Here is a 19,711-nt window from a genome sequence, read left to right on the forward strand (position 1 = left end):
GGACTCGTGGTATATATATCTAATGAAAATCTGTATGGGCTATGGGTGTTACATAATATTTGATGTGTTACCTCAAAATGTAGATGAGTTTCGATCCGAAATTCTGAAGGAGAGTTTTGAAAATGAGAGATTTAAATGTTTAATTCGATTTTTTTTGGGTCAATTATATTCCTCTAGTTTTTTTAAATTTTCAAATGCATTTTTAAGCGGAGGTTTCGTCGTGCTTTCGTTTCCTTTGGTAATGTGGTAAATTTCTTTTCATTTTTACCGAAAATAAAAATTTTTTAAATGTTTAACTTTTCCAGATTTTGTTGATGGTGTCCAGGGCTGTGGGTTGGGCCATCCAAGACCTAGATTTCAAAGGGGAGAAGTAATTTCGTAGTCGTTTTTCATTTCCATCCCTTGGTTGACCATGTTTTCCTACGATTAGGCTGACATCACAGCTGTAGGCCGGGCATGATCTTCGAAAAAAAATATTTTGCCATTCATACCACTTACCTTACATGCGGGTGATTTGGGGTGGGCGACCTGTATTTGTCGACTCGTGGTATCTCTATGTAACGTAAATCTATATGGGCTATGTGTGTTACGTAATCTTTGATGTGTTACCTCGTGATGTAGACGAGTTTCGATCCGAAATTCTGATGGAGTCTTTTAAAAATGTCACATTTACATTTTTACTTCCAGTTTTTTGTGGGTCCAGTATTTTCCTCTAGTGACGTAAATTTTTCAGTTGAATTTTAAATCGGTGGTATCGTCGTTCTTTCGTTTAATCTATGATTGTGGTAAATTTCTTTTCATATTTACCGAAAAAAAAATTTTAAAAATGTTTACCTTTTCCGGATTTTGTTGATGGTGTCGTAGGCAGTGGGTTAGGCAATCCAATACCTAGATTTCAGACGAGTATAGTACTTACTGTGTCGTTTTTCATTTTCATTCCTTGGTTGAACATTTTTTTCTACGATTAAGCTGACATCACAGCTTTAGGCCGGGTTCCATCTTCGGGAAAAAATATTTTACCATTCGTACCACTTACCTTACACGCAGGTGATTCGGGGTGGGCGACCTTGTATTTGTCGACTCGTGGTATCTCTATGTAACGGAAATCTTTATGGGCTATGTGTGTTACGTAATCTTTGATGTGTTACCTCGTGATGTAGACGAGTTTCGATCCGAAATTCTGATGGAGTCTTTTAAAAATGTCACATTTACATTTTTACTTCCAGTTTTTTGTGGGTCCAGTATTTTCCTCTAGTGACGTAAATTTTTCAGTTGAATTTTAAAACGGTGGTATCGTCGTTCTTTCGTTTAATCTATGATTGTGGTAAATTTCTTTTCATATTTACCGAAAAAAAAATTTTAAAAATGTTTACCTTTTCCGGATTTTGTTGATGGTGTCGTAGGCAGTGGGTTAGGCAATCCAATACCTAGATTTCAGACGAGTAAAGTACTTACTGTGTCGTTTTTCATTTTCATTCCTTGGTTGAACATTTTTTTCTACGATTAAGCTGACATCACAGCTTTAGGCCGGGTTCCATCTTCGGGAAAAAATATTTTACCATTCGAACCACTTACCTTACACGCAGGTGATTCGGGGTGGGCGACCTTGTATTTGTCGTCTCGTGGTATCTCTATGTAACGGAAATCTTTATGGGCTATGTGTGTTACATAATCTTTGATGTGTTACCTCCTAATGTAGATGAGTTTCGATCCGAAATTCTGAAGGAGTCTTTTTAAAATGTCACATTTACATTTTTACTTTCAGTTTTTTGTGGGACCAGTATTATCCTCTAGTGACGTTAATTTTTCAGTTGAATTTTAAAACGGTGATATCGTCGTGCTTTCGTTTCATCTATGATTGTGGTAAATTTCTTTTCATATTTACCGAAAATAAAAATTTTAAAAATGTTTAACTTTTCCAGATTTTTTTGATGGTGTCGTAGGCAGTGAGTTAGGCAATCCAATACCTAGATTTCAGAGGAGAAAACTACTTACTGTGTCGTTTTTCATTTTCATTCCTTGGTTGAACATGTTTTTCTACGATTAGGGTGACATCACAGCTTTAGGCCGGGCTCGATAGTCGGAAAAAAATAATTTACCATTCATACCACTTACCTTCCATGCGGGTGATTCGGGGTGGGCGACCTTGTATTTGTCGACTCGTGGTACCTCTATGTAACGTAAATCTTTATGGGCTATGTGTGTTACATAATCTTTGATGTGTTACCTCCTAATGTAGATGAGTTTCGATCCGAAATTCTGAAGGAGTCTTTTTAAAATGTCACATTTACATTTTTACTTTCAGTTTTTTGTGGGTCCAGTATTTTCCTCAAGTGTCGTAAATAATTCAGTTGAATTTTAAAACGGTGGTATCGTCGTGCTTTCGTTTCATCTATGATTGTGGTAAATTTCTTTTCATATTTATCGAAAATAAAAATTTAAAAAATGTTTAACTTTTCCAGATTTTTTTGTTGGTGTCCGGATAGCGCCTTAGTTTTTGAACATGTGTAGTATAGCGCCTTAGTTTTTGAACATGCGTAGGTTATGCTGTATATATTGTCGGGGTTGGGAATGATATGTTACCATATGTTTGATTCTTTGTGTTTCATTTACAATTCCCTGTTGTAGATATGTCGCATAGGTGAAATAATAAATGACCAGGTTACATATACACTGCAATCTCTTATTGCGACTTGCCCACCTCTCGATAGCGCCTAAGTATTTCATGTTATGAGGTTTATTAACGGATAAATTAAGGTCCCTTTTAATGTATTTTTCAGTGATACTGAAGTTTATCGTTAATTCTAAGGTGGATTCAGTCGGTTTTTCGCTGTAATTTTTCGTAAAAGTCAGTGTCAAAAGTTGCCTTTACTAGCGCTCTCCACGGGACACATCACGATAGCGCCCTAGTATTTAACGTACCTTTTTTTTTACATATTTATCCTTTATGCTGGTTGAAATGTTAAGTTACATCAATTTTATTTACTTCTCTATGCTTTTAAGGTAATTTTTTTGCTATATTTTGTTTTATGGCTTATTAAATGACCGAGTGGAACATTGCCTGTACTTATATTTTAGAGTGTTTATCCTGCCAATATGTGATAAGAAAGAATAACTTTCTTGCTGAAAATAATAAAATTAACCAATGTTAAGGTGTAATTATAAGTTTAATTTAAAAAGCCGTCTTTATACCAGAAATGTAAAGCATTATGTGTTAGCATAATTTTGTCGCTATTTCCCGGGGCGTGGGTTGACCTTTCATGGGTCAAAATAATGCGCGTAGGTCCGGCGTATGTGGCAAATGTGTGAAAATGGAAATCTTGAACACATTAAATAGGGGAAGCTAATCCTACCTGTCATACAGCGGTCCAAAAGCAGACCGATTCCGAAGTATGGAAGACGTAGTGAAGCTTGTCTTTACTAAGCGACGGAATGGCATGCCTTTTTCGAGGATTAATACGAATCCAAAAGCTCATTAAGTTTCAGAAGGATTTTAAATACCAATAACAGGATTTAGAGCTAGCAAAGTTTGTCGCGCAAAATAAATGCGACAATAAATTTTCTATACGGCGCCGAATGTCTCTGTTCCGAGTTTACTGCGAAGAACTAACAGCATGACGACTAACAGCTCAACTGATATACGCAATCGAACTTCAACGGTCAAGTTACAGAATTAAAAGGAATCAAAGATTGTTCTCGGAGATTAAAACTAATGTTTATGGATAAATAAAATAATTATTTAATTTTATATTTCTTATTTAAGACACATATGTTGTAATAGCGTCTCACCGTTATTTTTAAGACATTAAAACTACATCACAAGTCCTCCCCTCAGCCAATCAACACGCTGACCCCGCTGGCCAATGAGAATAACACGTCGAAAAAACGTCGATTGAACAAATAAAATCGACGTCGACCACATATCGATCTATAGTCGTCGAATCGACGACGATTCGACGTAGATTCGATGATCCATTTCTCACTGGGATCACTAGCTATCGTGGCCTTTAACGTATTATATACATTCATTATGTGACATTCATTTTAGTTTAATGCCTTCACATTTCTTGCTGCTATTTTAATTTTATAACCAACTAATTTTTATGCAGTAAGCAAACTTTTATGCTTTAATTAAAATCTTTATTGTTCTTTAAATTAAATTTTTTTGTAATAGTAGAAATGATCACGACTTATCATCATCTATTTTTATCATTTTTTTTTTTTTTTTTTTTTAATTTATAATTTATAACCTTAGCTTCAACGTTTTTTTTTAATATTTAACTATAAAGTAGTGTATCGGCCGTATTGGCTTATTTCACTTGGGCTCAGCGTGCCCCGAAACACATGTTCCTGTCTCTTTCCTGCTATACATATGTATCTTATTCTTGGTAATCTCCATTTATTATTTCTGCATGCATCTATTTATCTGGAATAACATGTTATTTATTGTTTTTGAAAATTTACTTACATTATCTTAAATTTCTTTAATCTAGTTGTACAGATAATACTTACATTAATAAGCGGTGATAATTTTTTTGTGAACTCTCTTTTAACTTAGATGCAAGGCTGGTGCAGCTACAAATGTCACTGTCAATAAGGAAGAAGTGGGTGGGGAGTCCTCTAGGGAGAAGAATAAGAGTCCTAATGCTGAGATACCATTAACTTCAGATCAACAGCATCAGCAAAGTTTGCATCACATCCTACATTATGGGCTAAATGGCGGAAGAAGAGGTGGAGGAAATCAGTCCAGTGGACAGGTAGAGATCCTGATGGATAGTTAACAAATTCTCAGTAAAGTGAGATGTTTGTGGATTTCCCAAAATGGACAAACTTCGTAGATTATAATTTTTTTATTCTTATTCTTATTAGGTCATTATACTTTTTTGCTTTCATTGGTACACAAGAACATTCTTCTTCTTTATAGATTTTTTTGTCTTATGCAATCAAATAAATTTTTCTAATCATTTATTGAATAATGAAAAATATTGGCAGTAAAATTGTGATATTTTATTGCGATTTCTTAGTTTACGCACAGGTATTTTTCTAACACAATGCAAGTTTAAGTAATTTTTTCTCAAATTTTTCATTTGATAAAAATTTCTGCATAAATTGTCTAATCTATTTTCCTCATATGCCTCTTTTGTAATATTGTAGCTAAAAGTTTCCTTGGCCTTCTGATTCAGAATTGCAGAATTGTATGATTTCAGCTGTTTTTGCAGCTACTTTTATCACAGATAAGGCATTCAACATAATTGGCAACTTCAATACCGTTAGTGAACAGTTCCCTGGGGGAAATGTTTCAATCTAGGTGAATGATTTCTTCCCTGAGGGTTTTTTTTCAGTTTCGGTAATGTAATGGAATACCTTTGAATTTACTTTAAAGATGGGGTCACCTGTTGGAGATGATGGCAGCCTGTGTGAGGGTAAGAGGGATGATGATGGCCCAGCGGCTGCTCCTTTCAACGGATTGGAAAACGGTCGGAGACTAGCAATCACAAATGGAAGCAGTGAAACAGGAGGTCAGGGGCACTTCCACCTGCGCTTTGACAAGAATACCAGCATAGAGACGAATGAGCAAGTGGAAGATAGTCGGTAGGTATCTTAAAATCATTTTTAACTTTTTTAAATTATTTTACTTTTTGAAAACTTTTGAATGAACTACTTGAAAATTATTTTGCGTGATGGAGGAGGATGAGTGTCAATTTGGGACTCGATTCCAAAAAATACATAAGAATCAATAGTGATAACTAAAAACACAATCATCATAGGTTATCTTATTAATGGGGTAGTTTCCTGCATCAAAGAAATCAAAATCTGTTGATGCAGCTTGTGCCCCTTCATGAATGTGATTATTCCATGCTAGTGACTGAAATTAAGAAATCCCGGTTTTCTCAGAATTCAAAGGTCAAATTTAACATCATTTGAAAAATCTCAGAATGGCCATTATAGCTTCATAGCTTTCGGTTGTATATCGTTGGACGTTATTGCTTGCAAGAGATAGGCAGTAACCATAGGCAGATTAAGGGGGGGAAGGGGTTAGACAAGATTTTTAATGCAGTTATCATGAAATTCGTTTTCTTTTGTATATTACGGAGCCTTAATCATTTAATTTCATATTAATAACTTTCAAATTTCACGTAGTAATTGTTGTACGAGGGTTGCCCAGGAGGTAATGCACCAAAATTTTTTTCTTGGCCGACAACAATGGTGTGAATTCGAAACATAACCTATGCATTATATGAAGTTACATGAATGATACCTCAAAATTTCTTGCTCTTCCGTCGGATAGCGTATCTGCAGGACCGTTTCAAAATGGCATCTGTAAGTGATGTACGTAACAAGCAGCATGCTGTCATTGAATTTCTCACTGCAGAGAAAGAAACTTTGGGAAACATTCACAAATGGGTGTGCAAAGTCTATGGAACATCTGCTGTCCACAGGAGTACAGTCATTTACTAAGCTCAAAGGACAAGTACATCAGAGGGTGGTTTTGTGGTGCTCCAAGATTTGCAGTGGTCATGGAGACCATCCACGGCTGTTACACCGGAAATGTTACTGCGAGCTGATGTCGCCGTTTGTAAATAAAGACAGATTGCAACTCAGCTGTTGGTGCTCAATCGGTTGATCAGCAGAGGAAATTGATATTTCGAGCGATCCCAGCGCCTTACCATCCCAGGAGATGTTTTGATTCAAAACGGAAATGTTCGGCCTTACACAAGTTTGAGGACTGCCAAACACATGGCAAAACAGGGTTGGACAGTGTCACCCCATCCACTCTACAGCCCTGACATGGCTCCCTTAGACTTCCACTTCTTTGGCCCATTAAAGGATGCCATTCATGGAAGACATTCTGAGGAAGAGGAGGAGGTGATTCACTCAGTGAAGAAATGACCCAGTGGCCAGAGCAAGGATTGGTACCAACAGAGCATACACGCCCTTGCTTCACACTAGATGACGGCCATAGAAAGGGATGGAAATGAACTGGAAAAATAGGGTGTGTAGCTGAAACATCGTTCTTTCCTGTGTGTAATTCTCATTATGTGCGATGAATAAATGTCGAAGAAAAAAGTATGGTGTATTACTTTCTGGGCAACCCTTGTATATTGTTCTTAATCCCTAATATGAGAGGACCATTTGCTTGTCAGGGCTTTGTGCCTCCCACCCCGAGAAAATAATTCTGGACCTATCAACTGGAATTGTTGGAACATTTTAGAAGTACCTACTGTGCTTGAAGATACATGTGGCTATAACAATTTTTTGAAACTATCTTGGAGTGAAAACTTTCCTTTGATCTGTAAAGTATTATTTCTCATAAAGTATCATTCTTCAAGCATGACCTACACAGCATTCTGCTTGCAAGGCCTACAAAATAAATGAATAATGAATTCGTGCTCTTGAGAATGAAGGAGCTCACATAAAACTGGTTCATTTGAGTGCGTTTGGTGACCTCTTTGGTGCTCTCTCTAGTTGCATTTAATATAGACAGATTAAAATTATGATCCATTTCATCATCCATTGCTTTTATCTTATGTATGTTATATTCTTATTGGGAAAATTCTGTTTCATTTCACTAACATTGTGACAAATCTAATACCGATAAGTGTTAGGGTGCAGACACAAAGAAAAAAATCATAGGGATAAAATTTGAAGGAATTCTTATTTTCTTTAATTTTGGACTAAGAAAGTGGGTATAGTCTTTAAATGTTGATAGCTTCTGAGTTGTATGGATATTAGCTGAAAAATATTAATGAACCACTGTCAATCTCATTCACAAAATATTATGTGCAACCTCCTTTGCATTACGTAATGGCCCTCATTATTATTATTATGCTGCTAGTTACTACTTTCATTTTTTCCCAAATCATCTTAATTGCATCTATGTGAATTAAATGGGTATCATTCATAGTTGAATTGTGCATTTACTAGCATTGTTTCTTTAAAACTTCATTAGTTGTTATAGAGTCCAAGTATTGACTATGGTATGTATATCTATCACATGTTTGAAGAGGAATAGTGCCCATCACAAAATGTCTCATAGGATTTATTATTTCTTTTTAGTTGTGAAGAAACATGGTGTTTTTGTGAAGAGTGTGGTTTGATATTTGCATTAAATACACCATTATTTTCCTACAACTTTATGGAGGTAGCAATTTGGTGTTCGAGTCATCAACATATAAAATGAAAGTTGTCTTGCAAAGCGAGTTGAATCATGATGATTATATGGGGATCACACCGATTCGATGGAGATATATATTCGATTTTGAAGCATCCACATTACGTCGATGTGGACTCCTCATGAAGAATCGACATCGACCAGTCTATGTAACGTCAACGTAGATATTACAAAGAACAAAGTTGATCAATGAGAAATTTATGGCTTCAGAGACCCTGTACTGGCAATTGCATCTTTTGATGTTTTCCCATGTAGAAAATGCATTTTAATTTATTTCCAGTTTAACAAATTAGATGGTTGTTCATAATGATGAGCAATTATTTTTAAACTGCCTTAGGGAATTGGAAAATCAATACCAGCTGCTTTTGCCATACATTCATTTGTGAGGGGGATCACACTGAAGGGTTAGGACTGTGTCTCATGGTGTCTAATTAATAATGAAAGGTGATTAGTCTACTTTTTCTTATTTTAGCTGTTCTTGTAACATTGTGCCATGTATGTAATGCTTACTTGACTTACCTATACTTGTTCAGAATCTTTAAGTATAAACGTCCACAGATTTGAAATAATTAATTTTTTTTAAATTTTTATAGATTTTAGAGCTTGATTCAGCTTTGAAACTTCATCTTTTTCTTTTAACTATTAAGATCAAGATGAGCTATTTTGTGATATTTGCATGTTTTTATTTACTAAGACAAAAATTGATAATTTTGGCATGTAAATTCACACTATAATGCACATTAATATCCATTTAACTCATGTTTTGCCTGTTCTCACTATTATGCTGTTTTTTAGTGATATATATTATAATGTATCCAATGTGTAGCTGTAGTATCACTTTTGTTGTAGATATTGAATTTGAAGTCAGTATGATGGAGAATTCCATTTTTTTAAATCTAATTATTTGAGCTAAGATATATTTTCTGCTCGCTGCTTTCCTGAGCTAAATTAGGTGTATTTACTGTTTAACTAACCAGCATCGTATTAAGAGTAATATTTTTTTGAATTGTTTCATCATAACAGATTCCAGTATGTGTTAGCTGCTGCCACATCTATTGCCACTAAAGTAAATGAAGAAACTTTGACATACTTAAATCAAGGCCAATCTTATGAAATCAAACTAAAAAAGTTAGGAGATTTACTTGCTTACCGAGGAAAGATATTCAAGGTAGGAAGCAACAGAAATTATTCGCAAGCCAATTGTTGGAGATGCATATAATGACATTGAGTCTTAGTGCTCATGGAGGTAATTTTTTCTGAATGCAAGCAAATATTTTGCTTTTGTCATATAAATTCTGATATGAACTGTCTCAGCAACCAGGAGGCAATTTTAGATCATATAGTCAATCAATAAACGGTAGTTCTCATCAATGTATCATTCTGTCAAAGATATTGCCGGCATATTTTTTGAAAGGTGAACAACTCTGATTAAAAAATTTATGGCAATTGATAATTAAATTACATGAGGACATATGCAGCCAGAATGTCCCTTTTATCTTTGTTTTAAAATTTTCAGTTTATTCAAGCCAAAAATGGCAGTTGAAATCATATTTTTCACTCCTGTCATGCCATTGGTGGTGCTATAAATCTAAAAGAATTGTTAAATGAATTACTTCTTGATTGATCATAATGATTCATTCAAACTAAAAAAGATTTTTTGAAATTGCCTCGACATAACTTCTACTGTTGTGAGATAATAGTTTTTTCTTTTTGTTTGTTTGCTTTAATTGTTTTTTTTTTCATATTTAAGCCACCTAGTGTATGCATGTTAGGGTGATGGATGAGTCCATGGAATCATTATTTGATAATTATTTCTAAAAACTAAAAAGAAGTAAAATGATCACCTGCTCGGTCCCAGCTAGCACAAGAGGTGACATCTATTTAGGATATACTTGGATTCCATGGATTAGATTCTCTTTAGAGATACAATACCCAATGCCGACAAAATGTGGCTCGCATTGATCATGAAAGTCGATAGTATCAGCTCACTGTTGCATTCGAGCGTGCTCGTCATATCCCATTATACACTCTCCGTAACCCAGACGGCACAGAATCCTCTGTATCTAATTCGTATGCAGATAGTATCCATTGACTACTGCTCCGTCGCTTATTATGTTAATGTGTTATTATCTTATATGTTATTATGTTAATTAGATATGGAGGATTCTGTGCTGTCTGGGAACAGACATGTCACACCTTTGTACCTTCATATACAGTCCAGTATCAAATGGTATCTAGATTCAAAATACTACAAAAAGGTACTGTATCTTTCTCATCATTGGATAATATTTAGATGCAAAGGGGAGATAGTGAGATACCTGTGCTATCTGGAGTAATAGAGGGTTTTGATGGAGTGAGGTGAGCTCAACGTATAGAGGGGATGCTGGAAACAATGTTTGAGGGTAGGATGTTTGGTCAGCAGGGAAGAGAGTGGAAGAGAATTGGGATTAATTATAGAAATAGGCTTAACAGTAAATTGAAAAGGGAAGTTCAATTTGGGAGGGGACAAAGCGGCCAGATTCAATCAGTTTCCCTGTAAACCAACCTTATACTGAAAGAGCACTTTAATGGCTATAATATAGATAATAACTCAGAAATGCTGAAATTTTACTCTGATTATCTAATGCTACTGAAGTTTCTGCAAATAATGACTGGATAACAATTCTTGATTGAAAGATTGTGACCTTTATTCTTGTCTTCCCATTGGGAACTTTCCTAGTTTTGCTGCATTTTTATTTATGCTTAAATTTTGATGAAGAATAAATCTCCAAATGAAAATGGAAAGTCAGCCATAATTTTATCTCTAATGGGAGTAGCATACAAATGTATAATGTGATTAGATATTGGTAATTATTGCTTAGATTGATTGAGCAATTTAGAATAGATATATTTCAGGGCAACATGAAAAACATCATCTCAGATCCTTTCTATGTTAATAGATCCAACAGAAACAATAAATTTTTAGAGATATTTTGCTGAATGGATAGTAGTAGGTACTCATTAGTCTCTCAAACCATGGGGGACTTCAATAAATGGTAGGTGAAACTTGGTTGTCAAATCACTCCTATGGGACCTTTTTTTTGCTTACGGCTGATGTCCTAATACCCACCACCATACACCTATCGAGATAGCTTGCATGGTAGTAGGTAGCTGAAGATTACTGATGCATTGATACACCTTTTGTTTATGTTTGTTGCCTTTTTCATATTTTACACATTTTGCCAATGACATTTTTATATTACTTTTTGGGAACTGGAAATTTTTATGCGACTTCGAGAATGGACAAGTTTTTGAAGTTATGCAGCAATATGGAAATAAATTAGAACAAACCCTTGTGATCATGTTTACAGTAGTGAAGAAGGTAGTTTGTCATATGGTAATAGAGACTACTTTTGGGACATCTGCTGCAGATAGTGAGGAGACAAGACATGAACTACATATAAGTACAAATATGTACTTGAAAATCTGTTTGAAATGGAAAAAATCTGTTAACTGCATATTAAATTTTGCATGAAAATAATTTTTATTAATTAGTATAGCTGTCATAAGAAAAAAATTCTCTCTGGCGATTTTAATATAAACCATTGTTTCATGCGTGTAATTTTGCACGATGGATGGAGTTATGTACTCTCCAAAAATTGGAGAAATTTTAGCATGTGCTGCAAAGAATTGGAAATGGTAAGAAGAAGTATTGATGAATAAAACTGGTCTTATGATTTTCAAGGCCCTTGGTTACTCTTTTATCAAGGATTTTAATGCTTTTTTTCTGAGAATGAAGAGTGAAATCAGAACTATTACATTAGATTTCTGGAAACACAAGTAACACTAATGAATGATTGAGATTTCTTAATATTATTTATGAACGAGTAATGTATTTGGAAATAAGCAGTATTAGGGAGGAATGTTAATGATATGTTTTTCCTTGGTACCAGAGTATTATCCGCATCTGCTTTCACGAGCGCAGACTTCAATATGCTGAGAGGGAGCAGTTAGCAGCGTGGCAGCAGAGCAGGCCAGGAGACAGAGTGCTGGAAGTTGATGTTCCTCTTTCTTATGGTGCGTGTGAAATTGTCCAAGACCCATGTGCATTGAATGCTGTGGAATTCCTTTGGGATCCAACGAAGGAAGTTGGAGTGTACATCAAGGTAATCAAAAGTTAGAAAGTAGTTTGTAATTTCGACATTTTTAGTATAGAATAATCAATTTGGGACTATGTATTTATTTGTTTAAGAAAATACATTAGAAGTATGTTAAAATGAGCTCAGCCATTGGTGAGGTACGTGGTGTAGTTGATGAAGGGGGTAATGCAGAAGAATTAAATAGGTGGTAAAAGATAAGCCAATTGGAGAATTGAGTGTAGAGCTGTGTCAAACCAATCTTGGGATTGATGACTGATGATGATTGTGAGAACACAGAGATCCAGATTTGAAAATTTCAGATCAGAAATTTTCAATAGGAGTGTATTTTCATTGATTGGAATATCAAGATTATTATTATTATTATTAAGAAAACTTTTCAGCATATTTACATTTTTTTATCAAATTTAGGTAAATTGCATCAGCACCGAATTCACACCAAAGAAGCATGGTGGAGAGAAAGGTGTTCCATTCAGAATTCAGGTAGAAACATACAGTCAAGCATCAGCAACAGCTCCTGCCACTGAATCTCAGAAGAAAAGTACATTTGTTACTGGCCGACGTCTTCATGCAGCTGCTTGCCAGATCAAAGTTTTCAAGGTATGATAACTCTTAGTACACTAATTGCTTGATTAAAATTACTTCTACTCTTCATTTAGGGCTGCTCTGCTATGGCACATAAGCAATAGGATATTGCTATTCTCCAGTGGGAGACATAAGCCATGTGAAAAAAATTCAGGGGTAGATAGAAACAGTAGAAATGGACATAATTCCAACATCAAATTTGGCACTCAAGACTTGTTTTCATCTTTTTTTTGCGTGATACTGAGTTTTATCAAGTTAATTTTTGCGAAATGCATTCTTCCACTACTCGCTTCCATTGCTCGCTCTATATATCTATGCACCTAATTTTTTTTAAGTTTTTAACCCTTTCCTGCTGGCGCCTACAAGAGGAAAATGTTTTCTAGACTTGACCCTCAAATGCTTTCTTAGTACGAGTCCAGTGTCAACTTATTACATTATCAGTGTTTTAAAAAAAAAAATGTTGCTTTTGATTTTCAATAGGGTGGTTTCCTATTATTTTTTTATTGCCTAAATCGAAAGATTATTACACCTGGAGTACATATTTGACGCATTTAGATTTTTAAATGACGATATCTATTTTTCGCGATTAAATGAAAAGTGAAAAATTTCAAGCACGCGAAAACGCGACGCGTAACTATGAATGCCGGGAAATCTCTCCGTACGACGTATTTCTGGTTCCCGCTGCCGCCCTGTGAGGTGATCTTGGGGCGAGGTTCTGAGCGCTGATACGATGCAGGATGCTAGCAGGTAGCTGAGTACCATGCTAGCTGGTAGCGGTTGGCTTAAATAAGGATTATTAATACCTCATCAAACGAAGGAAACTTTCCAACCTTAGGCAGTGTTAATAGGTGAATATTAAGACCATGTTTCCCTGAGCTCTGTGCCTCATGCATTCATTGCTAATCTCAGACGGTGTAAAACTCCTATCTACTCATATAGAAACAAGGTCACTGTGACGTCACGTGGAGTCGCATCGCATGGGCGCCAATCTGGCCCTTTTCAAATGAGGATAAAAATGGACCATTGCCATTCGTCTAAACCGCTATTTCTAAAACGAAATAATTTGTATATTTTGAATACACTAATGGTGGGTAACGAATCGCAATCAATGCTTTTCGTTTTCTTTGATGAAGGAAACTACCCTTAAACTTATATAAGAATAACTATAATTTTTTTAAGCATTGCAGAATTTTAAACGAATTTATAGTGTTGATAATAATAGAGTTAGTAAACACAAGGTACTAAGACTTGAATGCCAGTAGTCCATTAATAGTAAAGCTAATATTTCATTTTAAAATTGTTTATGCACAAAAAACAAAGAATTTATTTCAAAATATAAAAATTGGATTATACAACAATATTTTACTATGCAAAAACCATTGACAATATAACCACCTCCCAGCAGATTCCTGCTGTGAGGAGGATCTTTAATAAGTGGAAGGGTCGGTCGTGATTGCCATGGAGTGGCACTAAGGCTTTGCTAAGCTGGATCTCAGGCAGGGCCTGAATACCTCTGACCATTGCTACCTCAGCGGTCACTTCACTTCCCCTGCGTTGGCTCTTGCTGTTGTCTGTTCATTTGTGTTTAAAAATCTTCACCAGCTAGAGCTGACGGAAGTTCTTTTGTGTATAAAAATGCTTGTTGGGTAATGCCAACATTCAGTGGGAAAGGGTTAACGATATCGAGTGACTTGATATAAGTATTGTCTCTGTTCCTAATTCAGAATGTTGGTATGCTTTCTTTATTCTTTGGTGGTAGTAAACATCAAACTGCTAAATTCATCAATTTAATGTATAATACTTGGCTCGGTGAAGCCTGTACATAATGTTCACTCAGAGATACATTTAATACATCATACTTTTCCCGTAGCTTTCATTTCTGGGACATTTCAACTGAATGACCCACCACCCAATGTATGTATTTTATGACTTTTAAGGAAATTGGTATTAAATGGTTGCTAAATGTTTATGTGGAATATCTAAATTATCTTTTTCTTTTTTTTCCAGTTGAAGGGTGCTGATCGTAAGCACAAGCAAGATAGAGAAAAGATTCTCAAGAGACCACCATCTGAGCAAGAAAAATATCAGCCTTCATATGAATGCACTGTCCTGAATGATGTATGTAAATATTTTTTATTACACTTCTATTATTATTTTCATGTATTAAATAATTTAAATGGAGGTTTAAATTTATTTATACACTCTGTCATATAGAGAGTCAGATTTGGAAGAGGGCAATATGTGTTGGCACGTCATTTTTCCCAAATTTCCCCCGACCCCTTGTTGCCTGGGGGGAGGGAGGTCACCCCTCCCAGTTCCCAGTGTATAAAAATGTCAGAGGGTGTATTAGGAGCCAAATTAATATTGTATTAAGATTGAGTTGATTTTGTATTATTAATATAATTCAATAAAAATCTAATACCCTAAAGTTTATTGCTAGTTGTAATGTTATGGAATGCTCAATGTGAATAGTATTTTTTTGTAATTTTAAACATATATTGTACCATTTTTTTTATCTAGATTAATGCTGAGTCTGTTTATCTGGGATCACTTACATGTGGGCTCACATCAACCCTAACGAATGGGGGAAATTACAGTCCCACTGACAACAGGTAAGAACCCCATAACCATGGGAATGCTTTGGAATTGTGTGTATGTATGTACTTCATATCTGTCAATGCACTCGTAGTCCTTGACTTTCATACAAAATGCATCCCTGAAGATGTGCATGAAAGTCTGAATGCATAAGTCAAACAATTAAGTTGACTGTTGGTTTACATACACAGATTGTAAAATTTATTTATTTTTACCTTCTAAACCCTGTTCATCCATAAGTGAATTTTCACTCTTAAAATAATAAAAATGGATTGAAGTAAAAAATTTAGACACCATTATGTAGCAGGTAATAACTTAAAATTTTAAACAGAAGACACATTCTGAAATAATAGCCTCACACCAACGCAACAGAATCTCTTCATTTCACCACCATGATGTACAGTGTGATTTACTACACTTGTGATATCCGTTGCACATATGTATGCAATTATGTACTACGGTACTCCGGGTAGAAATTATAGGAAAGCCTTCTGCACAAACATGTGTTTACAGAATGGAAACTTCATGACATCAACGGCGTTGATGATTCTGGAAACCAAACACTATCTTGATTCATATTTTAACGGCAATAATTATTTTCCTAAGTATTAAATTAAGCTTAATTTTTCCAATAATATAACATTTGAATGTTTAAAGACTTATTTACAATCATTCTTACATAGGCTTATAATTTCAAGAGCCTAAAATGTAAAAAAGACTAAAAAAGGTTCTGGAAACCTATTGCTAACAACTAACACTTGAATTTATTTACATGAAAACCAATACAATTTTAATAGTACTAAAATAAATAAACTCCTATAAGCTAGTCTATACGTAAGATATTAAGGGCATTCCGCGCATTGATTTGGCTGAAATAAAAAAAGCCTGTAAATGTACTTATAGGCCTATACTACGTCAAAACATAACCAACTTCAAATGAGCTTTCATGCAAATTAACTAGAGATGTGCAAATAACATCCGCGAATACTCGAATACAAGAAAGTATTCGATATTCGAGATCTCGAAAAATTATGCTAAAGGTACCATCTCGAATACCTCGAATACTTTGAATTTCGCATCATACACTGTCGCATGCACATCGTCGGTAGTTGACTCGGAAAAATGTAGAGAACTCTAGTCGTTTAGTGCATGCAGCACCATTATAGGGAAGTTGACGTACTACATCAAATTCGCGGATTAGAGCGGTGAAAAGAGTTCGACGTGGGGAAACGAAAATGATCGGGTGAAAAAATCCTAAAATCCCCGGTTTCCCCCACCAGGAGAACCTCAGTGCCGTGGGATAGTAACTACGTTGCACAATTCCCTAAATCTGCTACCCCCTCCATCCATCAGCCCTCGGTCCCTCCTCGGATGCTTTCCTCCTCTCCGAAATCAAACAAAGCACCAGCTCTTGCAGGGCTCCTATTACGAAGACCATAAATGAAAATCTTCAAAAGAAAATATCTGGTTACAAGAGAATAAAAGAAGCATGTTTCACCCTTCCCTCTTTCTCCCCACTGACCTTTTTCTGCCTGCCTGCTTCGAAGTTCCCCATTTCTGGAGGTCAACTGCTGCATGAGTCATCTATTAGCTCTAAAGGTGTCTAACAATGACTTTTGGCAATTGATATTACACCTTTATTGGATTGAAATATTAGTAATGTGCGCATATTTAAAAAAAGAATAAGACCAAACACGACGTATTTCTGACTTTATTTAAGCATTTTACGCAAGGAAATAAATGTACAAATACGACGGAGACTTAGCATTCTGGCGAAACTCGATGTCCTCGCAGCTGAGCTTCTCGGAAGTTGATGCGGTATTTTTTTTTTTTTTTAACATATATCAAGTTACAATTTATGAGTTATGCTATAAATGTCTATTGTCACAGTCGAAGGGATATTTTCATCAGGGTATTTCGTTTCTCCTCGCTAGCGATTCGAATTCATCTGCTTATCTCGTGAGAACTTCCAAAGATGGACTCAAAATAATTGAAGAAAATCCGGTGGAGAAGCACCTGTAATTTGCAAAACGCCTCGGATTGTTCGCTAGCACTTGACAGCAGGAGTGGGGGTAAAGCGAGCTACCTGTTGAAAATAAGAAGTTGGATAAAGCCGAATATCAGATGGGCATGCCGCTGAAGTGGCGTTTGGTAGATAAGAATGTATACATCAGACGGAAATCCATCGTAGCAGTGTAAATGCCGAGGCGGCATGAAATCATTTTTTCGCGAGGTGGTGCGTCCCCTTAGGATATTTGAGAGAGATGTTAGTTGAATATACTATATGCCCAAATTGTTTCCATAAAATTAAAATATTCCATTAATTAGCCAAATTCCTGTTTGAATCCTTTAAAGGAAATCACAATTACTCGCCAAAATCCTGGGTTTCCTACTGCATAGGCAACCTAGTCAAACATTCCCGCATTCATCGTTTTTTTCGTCCATCCCCTTGAAAAACGATAGATCGAGGTTCCACTGTATACCTTTTTATTAATACATTCATCAAGGGGGAAAGAAGAAGAAACATATGTTTAATATGCTTTGCGAAATTCTAGTATTCGAGGTATTCGAATATTCGAGCAATGATTTAATATTTTAATTTGAGAAATCTGCTATTTGACCCATCTCAAAATTAAGAAAAATTAACCTCCAACAGCCTTTTTGAAAGGGGCTGATAACATTTATTTTCTAAGATAAGGAAGAAAAATGGTATTAAAAGACTTAAAAGACTTCCAAGATAATCAGATACGTATTTCAGGGAAAAGTCATCAGCAATCACAACAAAAAAAAAACTATTATAGTAAGCTATCATGCAACAAATTTATAAAAGTATGGCCAATCAGGTCAAATATCTATAATTTTAACATCAAATCAATAAGGATCAATTCTTTTTCTTTCCATGTAGTACGCTCATAGTGTGTGAGCTGGGTGTAATATGGCTTGTGCCTCTTAACTTAAGCTTATTAAAATCAGTTATGGATCAATTCAGCATTCATGGAAAACTTCAAGAAGTGGGTCTCTAAGTTGGCTCTCCAATGCAAGTTTTTATTGATATAGCTCGTAAACAATAGTTAAAAATAATGGATAAACATCGAAAAGCCACTGGTCTACTTATGCATATCAGACCTCAGATGCATTATTGCTGAGAGTTATTGGATACCACTAGGGGCAGAGGGAAAGTAATGAAACTCTATCCCAAAACAACGTCCTTAACACTAGAAGAACCAGACCTGACATTTTGACAAGTAACCTCTACTGACTTGATCGTATTGCCTAGATTTTTTTTCCTATTGTCAAAATTTTTCTGATGTTATTATTATTTTTTCTGGTACATATTTTGTTTAAATATAATTTAATATTTTTCTCATAGAAATAGAGTTGTACCACCTGTCTACCTTAAAAGATCATGCCTGTCAAAATAACGGGTTAAGCATTTTATATTTTATTTGTAATGGTAACTTGTATTTTATTCAGGAAATCACTACCTACACGGTATTTTTTCTGGTCGTTTTGACATTTTAGTTGGCACATTTATTCATTTAACATTCCTCATTACATTTTGAATGGAAACAAACAGCATGTGTGTCTGCCCTACTGAGTGGCCTGTGGTGGGCTTGGGCAGGGGAGGCAGTAGCCACTTGACCGCTGTTCATTTTAAATTTTTATTGTTAAATTATTTGTATAAAATCAATTAGTTGTTGTGATGAATAAAGGAAAAGTTTATATTTAATGAAATCATCCATTAATTTTAACGTAAACGAAGAAATATTTAAAATAATTACTCCCTGTCAAAATGATGGGTAAAGGTCCTTGTAGGTAGCCATTATGATCCTGGTCCTTCTAGTGTTAATCCACTCCTGATTAAAATGTGGGAATAGCCATGTCCTTGAGATTGGCATTGTCACCAAAGTTCTCTTTTTGACACAATTCTAAAATTTTGCAGCCATAATGTGATATCATCGCCTGGAGTCGTGAAAGAGGAGGGCAGCCGGTCACCAGGGGGGAGATGTTTGCCAATGCCACCACTTGCAATCGCTGGGCCCATCTCAGCAGCGGCAGCTCCTTTGCCAGTCATTCCTGATCACATTACTGCTCATCATCAACCCCCTTTGGCTACTAGCGTGGCATCATCAGCATTAGCAACTCCGTGTGCTGGTGTCGTCGTATCTGCTGGACAAGATGGGCTATCTGATGTTGGCATGGAAGACTTCGGTGTAAGTTG

At 35.5% G+C, this 19,711-nt stretch overlaps 1 protein-coding gene across 2 annotated transcripts in view; it reads left to right on the forward strand.

Annotated features, from left to right (window-relative positions):
• The window catches only part of LOC124165796, a 143,350-nt gene that overhangs the window by 97,728 nt on the left and 25,911 nt on the right, over positions 1-19,711 (forward strand). For both annotated transcript variants that reach the window (XM_046543297.1, XM_046543298.1), the window contains exons 4-11: positions 4,559-4,757; positions 5,384-5,592; positions 9,197-9,341; positions 12,106-12,318; positions 12,721-12,909; positions 14,902-15,012; positions 15,415-15,506; positions 19,433-19,703. In XM_046543297.1, the coding sequence (XP_046399253.1) occupies positions 4,559-4,757; positions 5,384-5,592; positions 9,197-9,341; positions 12,106-12,318; positions 12,721-12,909; positions 14,902-15,012; positions 15,415-15,506; positions 19,433-19,703 (1,429 nt within the window). The remainder of the gene's footprint in view (positions 1-4,558; positions 4,758-5,383; positions 5,593-9,196; positions 9,342-12,105; positions 12,319-12,720; positions 12,910-14,901; positions 15,013-15,414; positions 15,507-19,432; positions 19,704-19,711) is intronic.

The sequence above is a fragment of the Ischnura elegans genome, chromosome 9 (assembly GCF_921293095.1).
Source record: "Ischnura elegans chromosome 9, ioIscEleg1.1, whole genome shotgun sequence".
Lineage (NCBI taxonomy): Eukaryota > Metazoa > Arthropoda > Insecta > Odonata > Coenagrionidae > Ischnura > Ischnura elegans.